General features: G+C 40.1%; 2 protein-coding genes and 2 pseudogenes across 7 annotated transcripts in view; 1 reads left to right on the top strand and 3 right to left on the bottom strand.

Annotated features, from left to right (window-relative positions):
• Window positions 1-20,776, top strand: part of Slc9a7 (solute carrier family 9 member A7) — a 204,564-nt gene that overhangs the window by 157,586 nt on the left and 26,202 nt on the right. For 2 of the 6 annotated variants that reach the window (XM_036175266.1, XM_036175265.1), the window contains exons 15-17: window positions 1,456-1,538; window positions 6,257-6,362; window positions 10,825-11,937. In XM_036175266.1, coding sequence (XP_036031159.1) covers window positions 1,456-1,538; window positions 6,257-6,362; window positions 10,825-11,076 — 441 coding nt within the window. In that variant the 3' untranslated portion in view covers window positions 11,077-11,937. Of the gene's footprint in view, window positions 1-1,455; window positions 1,539-6,256; window positions 6,363-10,824; window positions 12,137-20,776 lie in introns of those variants that run through there. The other 4 variants (XM_036175268.1, XM_036175264.1, XM_036175267.1 and 1 more) reach the window with 3 other exon arrangements.
• LOC118574386 lies at window positions 12,506-13,547 on the bottom strand (annotated as a pseudogene).
• On the bottom strand, window positions 13,540-14,316 carry LOC118574388 (annotated as a pseudogene).
• Chst7 (carbohydrate sulfotransferase 7) overlaps window positions 20,129-20,776 on the bottom strand; it is a 30,053-nt gene continuing 29,405 nt past the window's right edge. Inside the window, exon 2 of the mRNA XM_036175270.1 lies at window positions 20,129-20,682. The gene's annotated coding sequence lies outside the window, so the exon portion shown is untranslated. The remainder of the gene's footprint in view (window positions 20,683-20,776) is intronic.

The following is a 20,776-nucleotide window of genomic DNA, read 5'->3' as shown; positions in this document are numbered from 1 at the left end:
GCTTATCTTCTCAAATATCCTTAACTTTGTTACTGCTGTAGAATTACACTCACTGTAATTTAGCATTACTTGTAATTTTGGTTCAAGTTTCAGTATATATCACTGATTGTTCCTCACTTTCAGATCTGCCTCTCTCTGTAGTATTTAAAAGGATGGCGATAAAAATAGGTGTCTTTCACCAACTGTGATTGGAGAACCTGTTATCTAGCAATATAGAATTCAAGCAGTACCCTCAAACTGCTGAAGTCAATCTAATTTTTATATTAATTGTACTGTTTATAGAGTATTTGTGTAGAAAAGACATCTTAAACCTCAAATGAATGCCTGATCTTACAGATATTGAAAATTAAGTGGTGAGGATGTTTGACAAGAATGACAAGGAACTGGCTACTTTATAGTAGATAAAGATTCCACAATTGCTAGCCTGGCTCTTATTTCCCTGGCCACTGGCCCCTAAAGCTAGTAGAGAAATATGTAGTTCTGTTACCTGGAAACTTGGGCTGGGACCACAAAGAGCCCTTGAGCTAGTTTGCCAGAAAATTTAGCATTGTCTGTCTAGGCCAAAGTTGGGAAAACCTGGAAAATTCATTTTACACAAGTTTTCTTTACTCTTGGCCGTGCACAATTTTGGCATGTCTGGCTCTAGACCACTGTATGTAACATGAATCTTAAAAGGTCTTATAATAAAAAAAATCCCAGAGCCAGATATTTGGGTGAAAGCTGAAAGATCAGAGAAGCAGAACAGCCAGCCACTAGTTCTTACCTCTACAAAATCCTCAGCCTCAAGAGAGCAAGTTCCTGTTTCCTCACGCCTTATATACCTTTCTGTGTCCTGCCACTTCTGGGATTAAAGGCGTGTGTCACCACTGCCTAGTTCTGTTTCTCACATGTAGACCAGTGTGACCTTGAACTCACAGATGGATGCAGATGGATCTCTGCCTTCTGGGTGACAGAATTAAAGGTGTGTGCCAAAATTGCCTGACCTCTATGTCTAATTTAGTGGCTGGCTCTATCCTCTGATCCCCAAACAAGCTTTATTGGGGTATACAATATATCACCACAACTGTAAGGTACTTGGAGGGAAATTAAAAATGCCAAAAGAGATTTTATGATAATATTGGCTTCATCTACCCATGAACATGACTAGACCTTTTTACTTTGGGAATTGATTTTTTTTCTTTTGTTTTTGCTTGATTTCTGTTAGAGTATTGCCTCTCAATATATCTCCATGTGTGTGTTTTGCAGCTTTGAACTTAATACCCTGTGCATGCTACATAAATCCTCTACTACAGAGCTGCAGTGGTAGTATGTCCACTGTGAGCCCATGTTGGGAGCAATTGCCTAGATTGTGCAAGGCTCTGGGTTCAATATTCAGCACTGCAAAACACAACAAGTACAGTTTCAAAACTAGCCTTTCCCCCTTCTCTCATTGTCCCTTTCTCTGGTTTGTTCTAGGATGGCCTGGATTCTGTTGGAGGAAGCCGGACAAAGCAGGAGAGTGCATGGATATTCAGGCTATGGTACAGCTTTGATCACAAGTATCCTTTTGCCTTCTCCTGGGCTCAGGAGACATTGGTGACATCCACTTGTGTCAGTGGGTGACACTCCTGATGAATAAGGAAAGGTGTGCATGGGACAGGTATACTAGTCTTCTCTTGGGACAAGTGCATTGATCTTTCAGCCATAGGTGGTCATTGTGAGCATCTCTCTAGCCAAGAGGAATGTGGATATTTCAGTAGAGTGGATGACCTATAACCTGGCAGACTCATGTGGCTCTCAAAAGCTTTGTGTCCAGGGAATGATGCCTTTGTCGGTAAACTAGTGAAAATTATATAGGAACCTGCCCTACAGTTAGGAAGGGAGGGAAGGCTTAGACCATCCCTTTGGTGAGGATGATTCCGATTGGTTAAATTTGGCCAATTATATCTAATCTTATAGTAATCTAACCTAATCTTATCCTAGCACAATAGGGCCACATGCAGGGAACACCCTATTCTTGTCAAGTCAAATTAGAGGCAAAACAGTTAAACCTTCATGGTATTTTGTATTGATATAGTGATCAAATTGGGTAGATAGTTTATTATAAATATTTTTTGAAGACATTGAAAATGTTAAAGCAATCTCTTCCTGAAGTATAAAAGATGAAGAGAAACATACGTAAATTATAAATTCTCTCAGTCAGTACACATACTAAGAGCCAACCATGGAAACATATGCCTGTAATCCCAACACTCAAGAGGTGGTGGTAGGAGGGCTGAAAGATAATGCCTAACCTGAATTACATAATGAGTTCAAACCCAGCCTGAGCTATATAAGACCCTGTCTCAAAATAAACACATTCATTTAACATTAAACTGTCAAGATACACAAAAAAACTAGCATAAAGCAGTATTCTTCTTCCCCAAGTGTAGCTACAGCCACTTTAAAAAAATCTTTTAAATTTAGTAACATCTAGCAGTTTTATCTTTTTCAGTTTTATATATAACATAAAATCATACATATATACAGTGTATACCTATTTTCATGTCTGGTTTGTATGTATGATTCATCCATGTTATGTTTATCTCTAGTTCATTTGTTCTTATTGCTGCATAGTATTTTACTGTATACCTATCCCACAATTTATCATTCTATTATTGATGAGTATCAGTTTATATCCCACTTGCAGAAAACTTCTGTGAACATTCTTATACATACATGTCTGATGTACTGTGTCTATGTTTTTAGTGGGACTGTAACTAGGAAAAATATTGCTGGGGTATAAGTCATGTGTAGGTTCAGTGTTAGAAGGCAGTTTTCCAAGGTGGTGATACTATTTCACACATTTCTAGTGTTTAAAAGTTCCAGTTGCTCCACATGTTTGCCAACGGTTGACTTTTATTATGGTATATTTTACGATGGCTTTAATTTGTATCTCTGTGACAGCTCATAGGATTGAGGACTCTCTTCAAACATTTACTCTTTGAAGAGAAACAGAGGTGAGCTCCAAAGTCCCATCTAAATCTAAATTTAGAGAATTTGGCATTTCCACTTCTTAATTCAGGGAACAGAAACTAAAGTGGTCATAGTCTAAAGAATTAGATGAGGAAGTTATCCATGATTCATTCTACCTCCACATCATCACAAATCCATTAAAAATGAGTTTCGGTGTTATCAGAAGAGAATTTGAACAGGCATGATAAGGTAGTGCACACCTGTAACCATGGCACTTACACAGAAGGAACATAAATTCAGGACCAGCCTAAGCTCCATAGCAACTTTATGGCTGGTCTGGGCTATATAGTGAGTTGGAGGCTGTCTTAGTTACTTTCTATTACTGTGATAAGACACCATGACCAAGGCAACTTATAGAAAGAAGAGTTTATTGGGAATATCAGAGGGTTAGTTAGAGCCTGTGACTATCATGGTGGGAGCATGACAGCAGGTAGGGAGGAGGCAGGCAGGCAGTGTGCTGGAGCAGTAGCTTAGAGCTTACATCTGATCCACAAACATGAGGCAGAGAATGACATGGACTTTTGAAACCTCAAAACCCACCCCCATGACACACTTCCTTCAACAAGGCCACACTTACTAAGCCTTCCCAAACATTTCTGCCAACTGGGGATCAAACATATGAGTCTATGGGGGACATTCTTATTCAAATAATCATAGACACAACCTAGGCAACATGAGACCGTATCTCAAAAAAGAAGGGAGTTGAGTTGAACATGAATGACTTCCACTGATTTCTAGGACCTCCTTCCCCCACAAGCCTTAAAATGGGGCCAACAGGCTTCCAGTTTAAGATGAAAGGCTCAGTGTCTACATACTCTCCCTTCTTTTACCAGGCCTCATATAAATCACAAAAGAGGTATTTTTGGTTACTTGAAAAGCCAAAGAAAGGTGGAAGGAATTACAGCAGACAAAATGGAGTCAAAGATAATCTTGAGTCTTAGCCAGTTTGCTTAGCTGATTTATTCAAGACTGTTGTTGGGAACAGCTGTAGCAGTTCCTTCTTGTCAACAGATTGATTAGTAGCTGTTTTTCCTCAGTCGTACATATCTAGAGAAAGTAGAAACGCTTGACAGAGAGGAGTGTTAGTAGGGAAACAGATCTTGAGGACAACAGATTTTTCTGTCCAGAGTCACCTTCTCTGTTTTTGTTTTTAAATACCATAATAGGAGTCTCCATCCTACCCGATGAACCAAGAGACTGGACACATACATGAGGAAGTGAGGGTGCTGAAATATTAAACAATTACAGATGTTTACTATTAAAAACTAGCTAGGCATGATGATATAAACCCATACATAAGTTCTGGGCCAGCACAGCATACATAATGAATTACAGGCCAGTCTGGGCTTCAGGGTGTGAGACTTTGTCCTAGAAGACAAAAAGCAAACAAAAACCATAAGAAACACCCAAAACATTTCCTGATAGAATCTTTAGAAAGAAATGGGAGATTTTTCTAGTCATGAAACAAGGGCAAGTTATTAGAAAATAGTTTTAAAAAAAGAAAAAAATCTTGGAAATTAAAAATTAGTTTTATGGCTGGGTATGGTGATGCATGCTTATAATCTCAGCACTTGAGAAGCAGGGGCAAGAGAATCAGGAGTTCAAGGCTAGCCTACCTTGATTTTATAAGACCCTGCCTCAGGCTTTTCAGAAAATACCGCACCCCACCCCACCCCAAATGTAATGAATAGTTGTACACAGCAAAGACCAAATTGTTGATTTGGAAAATAAAGTTGGACAATAAACTCAAGAATTAGCAAAAATTTAGAGACATGTTGAGAGAAGAGTGTTAGCTAGAGATGGTCCATATCACTCAGGCTCCAGAGGATCTAGTTCTAATTTGCATGGATTTTTCCAAGTTTTAATGATAGATACATGCATAAAAGCATATTCTCTAGTGAAAGTTTAAAATCCAGTGTGAAGCTCCACAAATTTGACTATTCTAACTGTGCAGAAGTTCATTCTGATGAACCGTATTTTGGTGTGTGATGTTTTTTATTTACAAGCTCTTTATAATAAAGTTTTGATTAAAGTGATTTTAAAAAAGAAATGAGCTATTTTTTAAATAGAGAATAATAAAATATATGTGACATGAAAGCAGAAGCAGGGACCATTTAGGGGAGGTAGAGAACCAACAAAAATAGGATAGGAAGGATGGGGAAAAGGCACAAATAAGAACAAAGTAAAATGACATACATACATGAAAATGCCATAGTGAAACACATTACTTTGTTTACTAACTTAAAATATAAACAGCTTTAAGAAACTGTATGCACATCTGCATACATATTTTTAAAGGAAATTGTTCCAGGCCTTCTCAGCTTGAGTCAAAAGGGCTTGTCTTTGAAATGCCCAAAGCAGGGAACAGAAAGGCAGCTTCTGGCTTGACCCTTGACATGGTAGAGATTGAAGCTCTTGTCACCTTCCTAGCTAAAGACAGGAGAGAAGTGACTGCCTTGTAGTGACCCAAATCCATCCCCAAGCCTGCTCTTTTTTTTTTCCGAGACAGGGTTTCTCTGTGTAGCTTTGTGCCTGTCCTGGATCTCACTCTGTAAACCAGGCTGGCTTCGAACTCACAAAGATCCACCTGGCTCTGCCTCCTGAGTGCTGGGATTAAAGGCGTGTGCCACCAATGCCCGGCTTTTAAAGCCAGCAATTCCACAGCAGCTTGTTTTGTTTGCAGAGAGCTCCAACAGAACCCTTGCTTCTATTTTTTAACAAACAGTCATTCCATTATTTAAAAGTGTTAAACAATTCACAACTAGAAGTATACCTCGGTGTCTCTCCTTAAAGGAACCAAATTAGGTAAGTAAGAAATATACTCTAATGAATCCAGCATTCTTTTTGCTTGCTTGTTTGCTTGGATTGGATTGTTTGTTTGGGGGTTTTATTATTTGAGACAAGCTCATAATGTTGCCCAGGTCGTGGTTAAATTCATTATCCTGTTGCCTCAGCCTCCCAAGTGCTGGGATTCCAGGTGTATACTGTTGTGCTTGATTGAATTAATTCAACATTTTTAAACTGACTGTTAGAAATCAGTACCCTGAGAGTTACCCATGTGCACTTAGACACCATGGAGGTATATCTTCATCTTTTGTTCCTATAGCTGTAAGGATTACCTGTGTTGTACTGAGAAAATGGGAAGCAGGGAGGCTTTTGGGGTAGAATGTCAGACAATTTATTGCTCTTTGGGTTTTAAAAATGCATTCTGTTTTGTATATGTTTTCATTGCAACCATTTTTCCTTAATTCCCCTTTTAAAGTTACTTGAAGCCCATTCTCACCCATAGTGGTCCCCCGCTAACCACCACTCTCCCAGCCTGGTGTGGCTTGCTAGCTCGATGTCTAACCAGTCCCCAGGTGTATGATGTAAGTACTGCATGTAGGTGCTGTGTTCCTACTCAACAGATAGTCTCTTCTTTAGGGGGAAAAAAAAAAACATACTCCAAACTCCAGATCCATAAATTTTGCTCATCTAATAAGATGATCAGAAATGGCGCGTGTGTGTGTGTGTGTGTGTGTGTGTGTGTGTGTGTGTGTGTGTGTGTGTGTATGTATGTGTGTGTGTTCATCTGTTTGGCACAGTAACAGGGAAACCTTTTAACAAGGTTAGATGGCTTCCCAGCTGGACAGCTGTGGTTGTGAATCCAAGTGACCAGATTGCAATTCAAGCCCTCACAGGCTACTGAAGTACTCTACATTTGTTTTCTTATCTGTACTATGGGCCTACTAGTGCCTGCTGTCATGAACATTAAATAAGGTTCATCAAGACATACTACAAACCACAAAGCAGCACACCAAGTTAAGGATTCCTTTGCAATTAGTTTATTTATTGGTTTGGTTAGGTCCTCTCTTCCTATTTTCTGGTGCTAGAAATGGAGTCATCACACTTAGGAAAAGAATGCTCCTGCCATGGATGTCTCAGACTTATGGCTGAACTTGAGTTCCCAATGTGGGTTGCAGGGCAGATAGGTAGAGAGAGAGCAAGCAGCTGTCTACAATTGAAGTAGTAGAAAGGAAGATAGAGCTTCCTCCTTCTTCATCTCTCTTTCACCATCCCAAGATGGGAAAAGAGCTGCTTAGGTTTGTGTTCAGCCTCATAGCTGCCAAAGGCTTGTTTCATTGTCAGCACACTGCAAAGGAGCAAATGCTGCAGCAATATAGTTGAGGAGAGTATAATAGCAGGGATAATGCAGGCTGTCCATGGCCCCATGATCAGTAATGGACAAAACTGAGACCCTAAGACAGGTCCAAATAATTATTCAGTAATTCACAGTTGATTTCATCAATGATGAGAAAGTAGAAGGCCAACCAAGATCTGAGGGAGAAGGGACCTCAACCATGGGGTTAGGAAATGTGTTACACATTCAGAAAGGAGACATGACAGGGATGTGTATGCCATAGCTAGCTAGCATAGTTGGGATAGCAGATAAGAGCAACCATACAAAAAGATCCAAGATGAAAGCAGAGTTCTTAGATGCCATATTCTTCCTTTGAGAACAAGGATTGCAGTTACCAAGTCACCATGCATCTGAAACTCAGTGCTGCTGTGCAGTGGGAGAGACCACCAGAAACTAAAGTTCTTACTCATCCACCTTAGAGGAAGGCAACCATTGAAAAGGTGACAGAGAGGCTGTCTGTAAAAGCCTGCCATACAATTATGAGGAACTGAGTTTGGATCCCCAGCACTCACGTAAAAAGCTGGGCATGATGATTGCAGGTCTATAACCTTACCCTGAAACTCACTGGCATGATGACCTAATCAATAAGTGAACTCTAGGTTCAGTGAGAGAACCTGTTTCAAAAGATAAGGTAGAGAACAGTTGAAGAAGACACCCAATATCAACCTCTGGTCTCCACATGCAGGTGCATGCACATATGCACACATCCACATGAACATTTAATGTGCATGCATGAACACAGGTGACAGAACTTTGCACCTATAAAGCAGCTAACTGGACTGTCTCTTTGGAAAAGTAGATTGTGCCATGGAAGAATGTAATTCTGCCTTGGTCTTTTTCCTCACATTTTTACCTACTATGGAGAGAGCAGCATTCCCACCTCCTTATCTTAAAGAGGTCTGAGCCTCTCAGCATCCCCAGGTCCTTCTCCCCTATACAAGTGAACCTTCTGTGACCCCTGGAATAGACTACTTCAAGTTATAAGAAAATAGGCCTTTGGGGATGTAGCTCAGTGGAAGAATACCTGCCTAGTAGTCATGAAAGCCTGGGTTCCATTCCTAGCACTGGGGGAAAAGGGGAAAAAGGCTGTGATGGGGGCATTTAAACCCAAAGCTTCAGCCACTTTTTAAAAACCTTCTCTAATCTGAAACTTTCTAATTGCCCCCTTTCTCAGAGATTAAGGATATTCAGAATAGTCTGATGACCGTATAAACTCAGTAAGGTTCTTACAGTCACGGAAATCAAGTATGTCTTTCACCACTTCAAGAGGCTACTCAGTGTTAGCTTTAGGAACAGTGTTTGGGCTCTGGGCTCCACACACTCATCAGTCTTGAACTACCAAGACAAGAGCCACCCTTGATGCTGATGCTGCCCATTTTGGCTAAGGTTCTTCTGCCCAGCATTTCAACTACCTCGAGATATGGCAAGGCCTCCTGTTGAGTGAAAGCAAAGTCTTATCAATTGTATTGTCAATTGATAAGTGTTATCAAAGTATTATTAATTGAGGATTCCAAAGGGAGGTAGAGGGCCTTCTTCTAGTTAGTTCCAGGTGAGGGTTGCTGACTGGGTGGGTCATGTCCATTTGACACCTGTTGTGTGGTCCCTACTCATCATCTTTAAGATATTTTTGTTTGGAGAACTCTGAGGTGTTCATCCTCCATTATTTACACTAACTATAACTCATGTCTCAAATATATCTTGTACACATAGCCTAAATTTAATTTTATATTTATAATTTCATACATGAAACAAAAATTGAATTGTGAGACTTGTAGCATCATGTCATAATGTCATGATAAAACCTGTTATTTTGTACAGTTACTAAAAACATGCCTGTAATTCCAGCACTCGGGAGGCAGAGGCAGGTGGATCTCTATGAGTTTGAGGCCAGCCTGGGCTACAGAGTGAGTTCCAGGACAGCCTTCAGCGCTACAGAGAAACCCTGTCTCGAAAAACAAAAAACAAAAACAAACAAACAAAAAACTAGAAAGGTGGAGATGGTACTCAAAAAGTTTGGACTACGGATCAATTTAGACATGGAATTCTTGTACTAAAGAAACTCAGCCTGTGTGAACTAAGCATCATTTAGGAAGGCAAGAAGAAAAGAAAGAGACATTGCCTTTGGGTGGTTTATCATTGAGATGGGGAGTCTACATGCCAACGTACGTACATACGTGTGTGTGTGTGTGTGTGTGTGTGTGTGTGTGTGTGTGTGTGTGTGTACGTGTATGTATGTATGTGTGTATGTATGTATGTACCCATAGCTTTGTGCAGCATGACTTGAGGGGGATGGATAGAGGAGTCTGATGTCTAGAGGATATAAGATTTCAAATGAGTTGGAAGGGCTGATGGGAAATGATAGAACAGACATCTGGGGTGTCCTGACACTGCATTTGCCATTTGAGAAAGCCTTTCATAGTATTGGACAGACATCAGTGCAGACAGGAACAAGGTTTCCTTTGCTGTACTTGTGAAACCCACTGGAGAATGCCAAAGTCTATGTGAACTCACACTGTCTCCTGACTCTTTCCCCACCATCTGGTAGCTTCAAGTAGTCATGACCTTGTTAAGCCTGCTTTATTTAATCTTACCTATTTTACTACAACCATTGCCTAGTATGAAATGCCATTCTGGGCCTTTTCCTGACCCACTGATTTCTTTCATATCTTTTTATGTGGATCAAACTAGGCTGGAGGCAACACAAATTCTAACTCTACTTCCTGTCAACTGGACAACTTTTAGGCACATTGCATGAGTTCTCAAAGCATAGGTTCCTACTGTGACCCCAGTGTTCATGCCCTTCATGGTAGGAGAGCTTACGTGTCATTTCCAGCAGGTATTTAATAGAGGGTAAATAAAGTGCGTTCTCCCCATCAATCAGTCACTTCATGCAGCTGAAGATGTGGAGACAGTAGAGGGAAAACAAAAAGGAAATCCTCACTGTGGCTTACTCCCACCCCTGCAGACTAAGGGAAAGGCTTGCTTATATATAAACAGGTAGCAGATCCACCCAGAAGACCTGCTCAGATAGGAGAGAAGCAGAGCCTATTTGAAGTGTTTATTCATGATCTTCCTGGTAACATTATTTCTATGTGCATGGGGAAGTTGAGAATGCAGCCAGCCTGCTTTCTTCTCTTAGACACTAACCCCTGAGCTATCATACATCTGAAATCTAACTGCTTCTGGTATTCTAAATCCTGGTTTAGGCAACAGTGCCTTGTTTGAAAACACTATAGTTTCTATCCAGTGACCATACCAAGGATGTAGGCAGGCAAGTTTCATAAAATCCTTAGGTGTTTTTTTTTTTTTTTAAGATTTTTTAATGTATGTATATTTGTGTATTTTTAATATATGTGTAATTTGTGTGCCTGGATATACATACATACATATATGTATGTATATGTACCAAATGTGTGTAGGTATCTACCAAGGCCAGAAGAGGGTTTTGGATCTCTTCAAACTGGAATCACAGGCAGTTATGAATTGCCTAATTTGGGTGTTAGGGATTGGACCTGGGTCTGCTGCAAGAACAGCAAGTTCTCTTAACTGCAGCCCCCAAATCCTTGGTTTTCTGATGTGAGGATTTGGGTTTCGGTTGGCCCCAGCCCTGGAAAATCTCAGGCTCCCCTTTTTTTGGTTGTACCTTTCAGAACCAAGAGCCACTGAGAGAAGATGACTCTGATTTCATCCTGACTGAGGGTGACCTCACCTTGACCTATGGAGACAGCGCTGTGCCGGCAAACGGCTCCTCGAGCTCCTACACAGCCTCCACAAGTCTTGAGGGTGGTCGGAGAACAAAAAGCAGCTCTGAGGAAGTGCTTGAGCGAGACCTGGGAATGGGAGATCAGAAGGTTTCCAGCCGGGGCACCCCCCTTGTGTTTCCACTGCAGGAAAATGCATGACTTCCCCCTAAGTCTTGGAGGATCAGGGAGACTCTCAGGAGGATGAGGATGGGCAAATGCCCCAGTGTGTTTGAGGTGTGGCATTGACTGGGTTAAACTAATGCTTCTGTTTCATTGGGTCCTGAAACTATCATCACCCAAACTTTACCCAAGACTCATATGGTGAAGCTAAAGTGTCTCTAAATTAAGACAAAGGCAGACCTCTTCCCACTTTTTCATAGTTAAACAAAATAATAGCATGCTTTAATAGTTTCTCACTTCATCTGCCTGCAGCATCTGACCATGGTGGGGCGGATAAGGGGCTTCAACTCTGTGCTGTAGTGCCAGTCTAGCTGGCTTAAGGAGCATCAAGTTGGAATGACAAGTTAGACAAAAGACAGTGAAAAAAGGAAACTGAAATCAGAATCCCGATGGTACCAGATGCTGGTGTTACCCCAAACAGTAGAGCCCCTGTCTCTGAAGACTTACACAATTGCATCCTTCTGTCAGAGTCCTAGCTGTTCTATCTGTGTTGCTCCTAGACTGAAGATTAGGAAGCTTGTCCATAGGCTGGGGCATTAGCTCAGTGGCAGAGTGCTAGAGTACTTGCCTACAATGTACAAGACCTTGGGTTCCATTCCCAGCACTGCAAAAAGTGTGTGTGAGGAGTTTCCAAGAGCATTTCAGTATGGGGAAAGAAGTCTTGTTCCTTCTCTGGAAGCCTCTATAAGAGAGTTACTGAAATGTTTAAAACCAAAAGCAAATCATGTTCTGTTCTTTTTTAATTAATCTGAGGACAGGAGGTATTGAGAAACTGATGATGATACCACTGGAACACTCACCTGACTTTGGAGGCTACTATGTGAGCCCACTGCCTGGAAGGTAACTGATAGACTGAGGTTTATCTACCACAGGGTTTGAAATAACATGGATATTGCTATTTGCTAGGGAAGAGAAGGCAGGAAGAAATGGAAGAGGCCATAGACTGTGGTTAGAGGGAAGAAATTTCAATGTGAAAAATAACCTGCAAAAAAATAGAACTCTTTATTTTTATTTTACATAAATTTCATTTTAAAATATCCAAAAGGAGTTATTTCAAAATCACACTAAATAAAATATAGAACTTGCTTTACTATAAATTATATAAATGTATATGTTCAGGTAAAGACTGAATTTCCAATACCAACTATTTTTAGGACAAAAACTTCAATACTTACAATTTATAATTACTTTTCCATTGGTACTATTTTCAGCGTCTAGAAGATGAAAATCATTCTGATGCTTTTATTTCTATCTTAACTTTTGTTACTAAAAATATATCCAAAGCCCTTTAAATGACTTAGCATTTCTCCTCTTCCAGAGAAGAAAGGGAAGTCAAAAAGGGGGGGGGCGCCTGGGGATTTAGCTCAATGGTAGAGTGCTCACCTAGCAAGTGCAAGACCCTCAGCTCCAAAAAAAAAACAAAAACAAAAACAAAACAGATTTTTTTAAAAACTATTAGATGACTGGCATTCTGACCTCTGACCACACCTTCCTTTGTGAAATTTGATAACTCCAGGAATCAAAGATGACTCATCTGTTGTGTGTGAGAGTTGGTGTTGGTCAAAGAATGTTCCCTGTAGCAATCTTCATGTGGTCCAGGTCTTGCTGCCATGCTCCACTTCTGATTTTTGAACCTTTTCTTCCAGCCTGACTTGGTTTACTTTCTTCAGGAATTATGTTTGGTATGTTTAGCTATGTTCAGATATATAGGATCATGTCTGGCTAAAGTCTGAAGTAGAAAATGAGGCAGGACCAGATTTAGTCAGATCCATCAGGCAAACTGGAGAACTTCTGGATGCACTCCTGAGTCTTCCTTTGCTGTGGCCAATGAACCTGCTCCAAGATTGTCCAAATCAAAACTTCTCCAGAAGGCACTACAGAGCTGCACATCTTCTGAGTTCTAGTGGTGAAAGGTAGTCCTATTTTAAAAAGTGTTGCTTTAACCAACTGGCTTTTTCTTCATGGGATGCCTTTTCCTCCAATCCCAGATGAAAACTGGCTCCTGTAAAGCTTCTTCATCTAAAAATTCTTTTCATGATGGTGAAGTGGTACCTGCATCACATGCAGTAGTGAGCAGCTGCTAGAAACATTGTTCTTTTGGTCATTTCTTTACATTGTTGAATCTGTAACTCCAGCTTCCTGAGTTTCTTGAAAGTTCAGTCTTATCGTGAGATTACATCTTCATCATTCAAATCTTCTCAGTGTATCTTGTGTTACTTGGTTATGATGTTTTATATGTGACTTCAATATTCTGCGCTGCTTTCTTGTGTTGTTTTAAGCTGCTCTCTCAAGGTTTTACGGGAAAGGCCCCACATACTCCCCGGTCAGCTCCCCAGTGTGATGATCTCTGTCTGCGGTAATAGTTCCTGTATCATCTACCATTTCTCTCTTTCCTTTTGGGGGGAAGAAATTTAGCATTTTCCATTAGAATTTGTTCCTGATGATCAATTTGTAACCATTCAGGTGAATAGTTTCCTCTTTGTTCCTGGCTTTTGTTTTGCCCATTCTCTGGGAGCCTATGTTTGCAGAATTTATAATGGCTGTGATTGATTTTCATTCTTCCTCTTCATAACAAGTTGATGAGAACAGGCCTTTATACATTCATGCTCTTTTCATGTAATGGTTATACTGAGTATTAGCCTACAACATTAGTTTGTAGGTTCTGTACCTCATCTTTCTCATTTTTCAATAGATTCTTATTCTTGCATCATAAGCCCCTGTCTCTTGAAGTCTAGACTTCTCTCCTGGAGGATTTGAGTTGCTCCCTGAGTTGCTTAGCAGGCCTGCAGATGGCCCATAGCACTTCCCAGTTTCAGATTCTGTTTTTATATTTTCCTAAGCTGAAAGGTTCCTCCTGTGAAGTACAAGTAGCTCACCCAGAGAGTTCAAAACAGAAACTAACTTAATTCTCTTTGTGTCTTTTTACTCTTGGATTCTTCATGTAATGAATGAAAACTAAAGGTAGTCAACTCTTGGTCAAGATGTAGAACATTTTAGTCAATATTCCCTTCTGTGCATACTTGGTGAGAAAAGCATTTGCTGTTGAGAATAAGTTTGATTGAGACATCTTTATTTCCAAGGTATATTGAGAGATACTTTTGCTTTCTGCCATCAGACCTGGTACTATCCCATCCATCCAGTTTCCAGAGTCAGGGTACCTGAGGAGCCCGTTACAGCAATGAAAGTCTTAGAATAGCTGCCATCATACAAACATCTCCATCAAGGCCTCAGAGCTGCAGAGTCAATACCACCTTCTCCAGCAGCCCTATAGGTGCACAGACAGCAAAAGAAACAAGAAGGGGCTGCCTGCTCCTTCTGCACTGTAGACTCCTGTTCTGATCAGTGAGGTCAGCTGTGCTCCATAGAAGTCTTAAGACTTAGAACTTCAGACATTGAACTGATTCATGCATGCAATATTAGCAGCTAAATGAGGATTCAGAAGCAAAGTAATGGGACATAACCCAGTAGAAAATTCTGTCTTCTATAAGTTTAGGAATTCATGTGTCTCTTGACACTGAGTGTCATGCAAAGAGAGGTTGTTTTCTTGGTGAAGAGGCTACTGCACCAGGTTAATATGAACATAGTTTGAAATATAGCATTTCAATTTAAATACTTTCTTGATGAGCTATCCTAATCTACTCTTAAAGTAGGTAAACTATAGAGAGAAATCTTAGAGTTTTTTTTCCCATGACTTACAATGCTAGATGTTTTGGTAACCTGATTTCTAAAAGATGCTTTTATAACATGGTGTTTTTTTTCTCCTCATTGCATAAAAAGCAGTGCTCATAAGCACTAGAACATCAATAGTGGCATCACCTATTTAATCTTTTTGACACCCTAGTCTTAGCCTAATCCTGTTGTGTTCCTCTTAAAGGGTCTTATAATCTTCATTATTTTGAAACTTGGCCCTGATCTTTGGTTGCAAAATGTGGAGACTCACCCTAACTTCTCAGGAGTTCTCAAAGATGAAGCTACCTGTAGAAGTGGTTCCACATTGAAGTGTTGTGCCCAGGCTGCATGAAGGAAAGTAGAGGTGCCACAAAGCCCAGAAACTTCCTGCTTCAAAGCCAGCTATCTGGAAACCAGACTGGAATTGCTGAGTAATCGTCAGGTTTGTCTGAGAAAGTAGTCCAAGTCATCTTTCAAACCTGTTCATTCTGAGTTGAGGGAGATGACAGCTCTGAGGACTGGAATATTCTAGATCAAGCATTCTAAACTCAGACTGCTTATTACCTTTGGCCTTTGATTTTAAAAATTCAAGGTTGAACTGGGCAGTGGTGGCACATGCCTTTAATCCCAGCACTTGGGAGGCAGAAGCAGGTGGATCTTTGTGAGTTCGAGGCCAGCCTGGACTACCAAGTGAGTTCCAGGAAAGGCGCAAAGCTACACAGAGAAACCCTGTCTCGGAAAAAAAAAAAAATTCAAGGTTGAGGATTTGGCTTAGCTATAGAGCACTTCCTAGCATGCCAAGGCCCTGGGTTCTATTCCCAAGCACTAAGATAAAAATGCCAATTAAAGGTGTAGTACCCTAAAGATTTGGGTTTTGCAGCTTCAGGGTGGGGCCTGGCATGTGTGGTTTGTTTTGAAACTTCTAGGATTCCTTTTGTGCAGAAGGGTTGAGACTTTTTGATAAAGCGCACAAGGAACTCTTTGGAAGCTTAGTTAAAGGAGTGACCTACTGAGTTAAGTGTTTGTTTAGTAATCATTAGTGACAAAATGAAACTGATTACTGATGCAGACTAGGCTACTGTAAAACTTTTATGCTCATTTTGCAGAATTCAAGGTTGTCTTCCATATGAAAATAAAGAGACTTGGAGGAAAGAGGAGGGTGGCTTGAGTATATGCATAGAAGAATTTCAAACTTGTCATCTTTATTCCCACTTGTGGGGAAGGGAGCTTTTGTCTTTGAGCTGCTGAGTAGTCCAACACAAAGGATTCTAGGAAGCTGTCCTTTTAATTCAGTATGGAATTAAATTAATAGTCCCTTTTTGTGGTCAAACTTTGTCTCGTTAGTCCACATACCTTATTCAACAGAATAAGTGTAGGTCTATTCACTGCCGGGGAAGGTTGTAGTCATTCTATTGTCACATGTCAGCAGTGGTACAGCTCTGATAGAAGATAAAAACCCACTCATTCCTTTTCATAATGCTCCTGTGGGAACTACCTAGAAAGCCCAAGCTTTCCTAGAGAAGGAATTCTGGCCCATAAAGAAAGTTGTGTGTTTCTTTATAGCAACACCATAGAAAGGGCATATCAACTCCAATTATCCAGGGTACTTCCTAGAATGACCATGATGCTTTGGAGCTAAACAAACCATACTATTATATCAAATGTCTCATCAAGCAAGCAGCAAGGAATAACCTGGGTTGGATCCTCTAGACCTCCAAATGCCTTGTTGTTCCATAGAAAAATAAGATCTCATTTGAAAGAAAAGAAAAAGTTCTCATCTGTATGTGAGCAAGTCCATCCAGAGCAAAGACCAGTTCTTTCCAAAACAAACACCTGCTTCACAGTTCTCCTCCACAGCCTTTCCCTTGACTTGTCTCCAGTGGAAGTGAATGTAATCATGTCAGATATTTAATGTGAACCATTGGTTCCCCGGTGCAGAAATACCACTGAGATCAGAGGACAGTTGAACAACTCACCAGAGGTGCAGACCATCCTCTTGTAAGCTGCCTGGATCCCAGTATGAGTTCTAAGATAATTAAAAGTAGCCCAGATCTGACATCACCATCCATCTAAGATGTCATCTGCAGGGAGGGCACTTGAGCCTCACATCTGCCTTTTGATATTGACTCTTAAATTGGGGCAGACCCTCTCCTTTGTGTTCAGTTAGAGCTCTTCTGTTGTTTTTTTAAGTGAGACTCTGGTTTGCTAGCATCAGCTGTTGTGTTCTGAGACAGTAAGTTTGACTTAACTCTTAAACTATACTGGCCAAGAGTTTAGTTTAGAAAGAACACATCTATTTGCTGCTTTTACATTTTTGGTACCTAAAATGACTCTATCCCTTTTTAAAACCTAGTTTGAACAATGCATAGAGAAGTATCATAGGAATGAGTGTCAATTAGATGTCAAACCAGAAAAGTATTCTTTGACAACGCTTTCAAAACAAGACCTAAAAACAAACTTTTTCATGCTTTCAGTTTTTCATAGACATTTGTCAAATTAGCAGATACATCTTATCACCAAGTGCTGGCAAATTGTAAAGAGCAAAACTAAAGTTTTGTGTTCATTTTATATTCCAAAGCAGGGGATGCTATAACTTTGACCCATTTAGAACCTATAGGCAGCCATGGTTTGGACATTCAAGCCTTGGGGATCAGTAAAAGGAGGGTCTATCTGTTGTGCTGCTTTTTGAGAAGGCCTAAAGTAGACATGAGAATACATATCTGGCCATCATCTTCTCAGAGCACCATTAAAAGGGCACAAGAGAATCTCTAAATGTACCAGTCTACATTCAAGTTTGGCCAGTGGCAAATTTGCCTGGTTATCTATGCTGTATATGCTGAAGAAACTGAGACCAAAAAAGAAGTGAAGGGTATGAAGCACTGAAGGTTTGCTGTTGGAAGCAATTTCAGAAAGTGACCTTCCCGGTATTTATGGATAGGTACCTGCAAGGGTGTTTGGGGGCTGATTATGATGATTCTACTTGCAGTCCTTGGAGGAACAGGTGATGCTTTTCAGTTTTGTGGGTATTCAATCTTTGGGTATATATATATATACACACTTATTTAAAGTGTAACTTCACAGTAGGGCTGTTTCCTCCTAGGTTTTCTTTTTTAACCTAAATCCACCTGATCCTTCATTTTTGGCATATACCCACTAAGATAATTAAATGAGAATACCATAAAGATTCATTGACTAGCTTGAAAGAAATTTTTAAAGCAGAATAGGGGGGATTTAACATGCAATGATGGGACTTTCTGGTGAACTTTTTCTAGAGAGCTGACATAGTGTATTTGGGAAGAATTTTCTAGAAAATGACATCAAAGTGTGTTTTAACTGTGAATATTAAAGACTTAGAATTATCTGCAACCTTTATGTGCAATAAGGAAAACTGCAGTAGGAACCCAAAAGTGCTTTCCCTTGCTCCCCTTTTATTTACTGTTTGCCTTCAGATAGCTGTTTAGATTGCTATTGTAAAGCTAGCCTTGTGGTTTCCTGGCCTTTACTAATATTTAACATGTTTTTCTCTAAGCTTTTTTTTTTTTTTTAACAAAACTCAAAATAAAAGGATTAACTGGCCGAGCTAATGATGTTTTGTGTTTTCAGAGTCCCCTCTCCTATATGTGATCTTATTTCCAGCATGTTTCTTTTTCTCACTGAGAAGTTACTTCTTTTTTTTTTTTAGAACTATTTCTCTTCGGGGAAATTCATTCAAACTATAGTTGGCAAGAAATACTTGGACCCTGAGCAAATCCAGCCCACAGCCTGTGTTTGTAAATGAAGTTTTATTGGCATCCATTACACTAATTGCTTGGCATGCTATCTGGAGTTTCTTTATGCTACAGTGACAGAGCTGAGGAGTTGTGATAGAGATTCTGTGGCACAGAATATTGTACAGAAAATAGCCTGAACTATTTACTAATTGACCTTTTACTTAGAAAACACTTACCAATCCCTAATTTAGGTACTTTTAAATTTTTAGCTTTGGAATAGGGTATCATGGGGACTAGAGAGATGGCTCAGTGGTTAAGAGTACTCTTGCAGAAGATCAGGAATCAGTTCCCAGAACCTATATAGGCCAGCTTATAACCATCTATAACTCCAGATCCAGGGGATTCAATGCCCTCTTCTGGCTTCTGTCAGTACTTCATGGATGTGGTAGACATAATCAAATATAGGCAAACATACATACACATAAAGCTTTAGGGGAAAAGAGAATAGGGTGTCATTTGGATATACTATTACACACCTGAAACCCAACACTTAGTAGGCAGGTGCAAGTTTGAGACCAGCTTCAGCTGAACAGACAGGTTGACATGGGGTCTGTGAAATCCATGGTAACATCTTTTTGAGACTTTTAGAGTTTAAAAAAAAAAAGTTTAAACTTGGCCTCATCCTGGGATTTCTCCTGCCCCTAAGAGTCTCACAGGCCTTGGGTGCAGAACCTTAAAGAATGCATCACCAGGAGTTGGCAACATGAATCTGTGAGACTGAAGGATGTAAACTTGACGTTGTATTTTAATAGTTTCTTACAGAATGACTGCTAAACTTTTTGAATTCAAGTGGCATAGAGATAGCTCAGTAGTTAAGAGAATTGGCTTCCGTTCCAGAGGACTGGGATTTGATTCTCAGTATTCATATGTCAGCTTACAACCATCTGTAACTCCTGTTCCAGGGGATCTAATTCCCTCTTCTGGCCTTCATAGGAACCAGGCATGTACATGGTACACAGATATACATGCAGACAAACACCCACACAGATAAAATACAATTTAAAAAGAAAATTCTTGAACTCTTTTAGCTAGAGTTTTCCTGTGTCCCACCCAGTCTGCAGCAGCACAGATCTAAGTAAACACACAGAGGCTTATATTAATTAAAACTGCTGGGCCATTAGCTCAGGCTTATGACTGACTAGCTCTTACACTTAAACTCAGCTCATTTTTGTTAATCTATATGTCACCATGTGTTCTGTGGCTTTACCTGTGTGCCATTACATGCTGCTCCCTGGATGGCAGGCTGGCCTATCCTGACTCAGTCTTCCTCTTCCCAGAATTCTCCTTGTCTGCTTATCCCACCTATACTTCCTGCCTGGCTACTGGCCAATCAGCATTTTATTCATCAACCAATCAGAACAACACATTCACCGCATACAGAATGACATTCCACAGCAAACCCTATATACAGTTTCCTTCATGGTTCTTATATTTCTTTTATATAGGCTACCTTTATTGAATTCATGCAATTGAGCCATTTCCCAAAATGGCTTAGAAAAAAAATCATGTCATTAGCATGATGCTAGAGTCATTTACAAAAACGACTAAATAGTTTAAAAAAAAAACCCCACTAAATAGAACAATTTGAAAGCAAAAGGAAGTTTCAATTTATTGCAGCTCTCCCACCCCCAGTGAAAACTGACTTTAAAAAAAATGGTTCTACAGGAGGAGGGCTAATTGAAGCAAACCTAGATGAGTCCTTTTGGAAACCATACCAGCCAGACTTTTTATTTAATATGAAGTAATTTAATCAAAATAGACACAACTGCACTTGGCCCTTGTTCACATTGATGATTTTGTCCAGACATCTGCTGATATGAAATGGAACCATCTTGCATCTTCTTTGTTGTGAGGATGCCTTGTTGAAATGTCTCCAGCAGAGCCAAGTTCAGCCTTGGAACTAAAGCTTTTCCTATTTTATGGCCATAAATATCCACATTGCACTGTTACTTCCTTTCTGGAAACTTCATCTCAGCCAATGTGTCTGTCATTACTTAACAGCTTGTGATATTCCTGACCAGCAGATTTGCACAGCAGTTGGTACCAAATTGGTCCCAGCCTCTGACAGTGTGGTAGATTGCCTCCACCTTGCAGCCTCTCCACTGTTGGTACAACATGCTGAGCTCACCTGTTTGTGGCCACTGACCTGGAAGGGAAAGAACAAAAGATGTTTGACCTTCATAGAAATCCATAGTGTGTTGAACCCTGGTGATTTAAGCTACAGTTTTCTTTATCCAAGT

The sequence above is a fragment of the Onychomys torridus genome, chromosome X (genome assembly GCF_903995425.1).
Source record: "Onychomys torridus chromosome X, mOncTor1.1, whole genome shotgun sequence".
Taxonomy (NCBI): domain Eukaryota; kingdom Metazoa; phylum Chordata; class Mammalia; order Rodentia; family Cricetidae; genus Onychomys; species Onychomys torridus.
The sequence above is the reverse complement of the archived record's forward strand: the minus strand, read 5'-3'. Positions and strand labels throughout refer to the sequence as shown.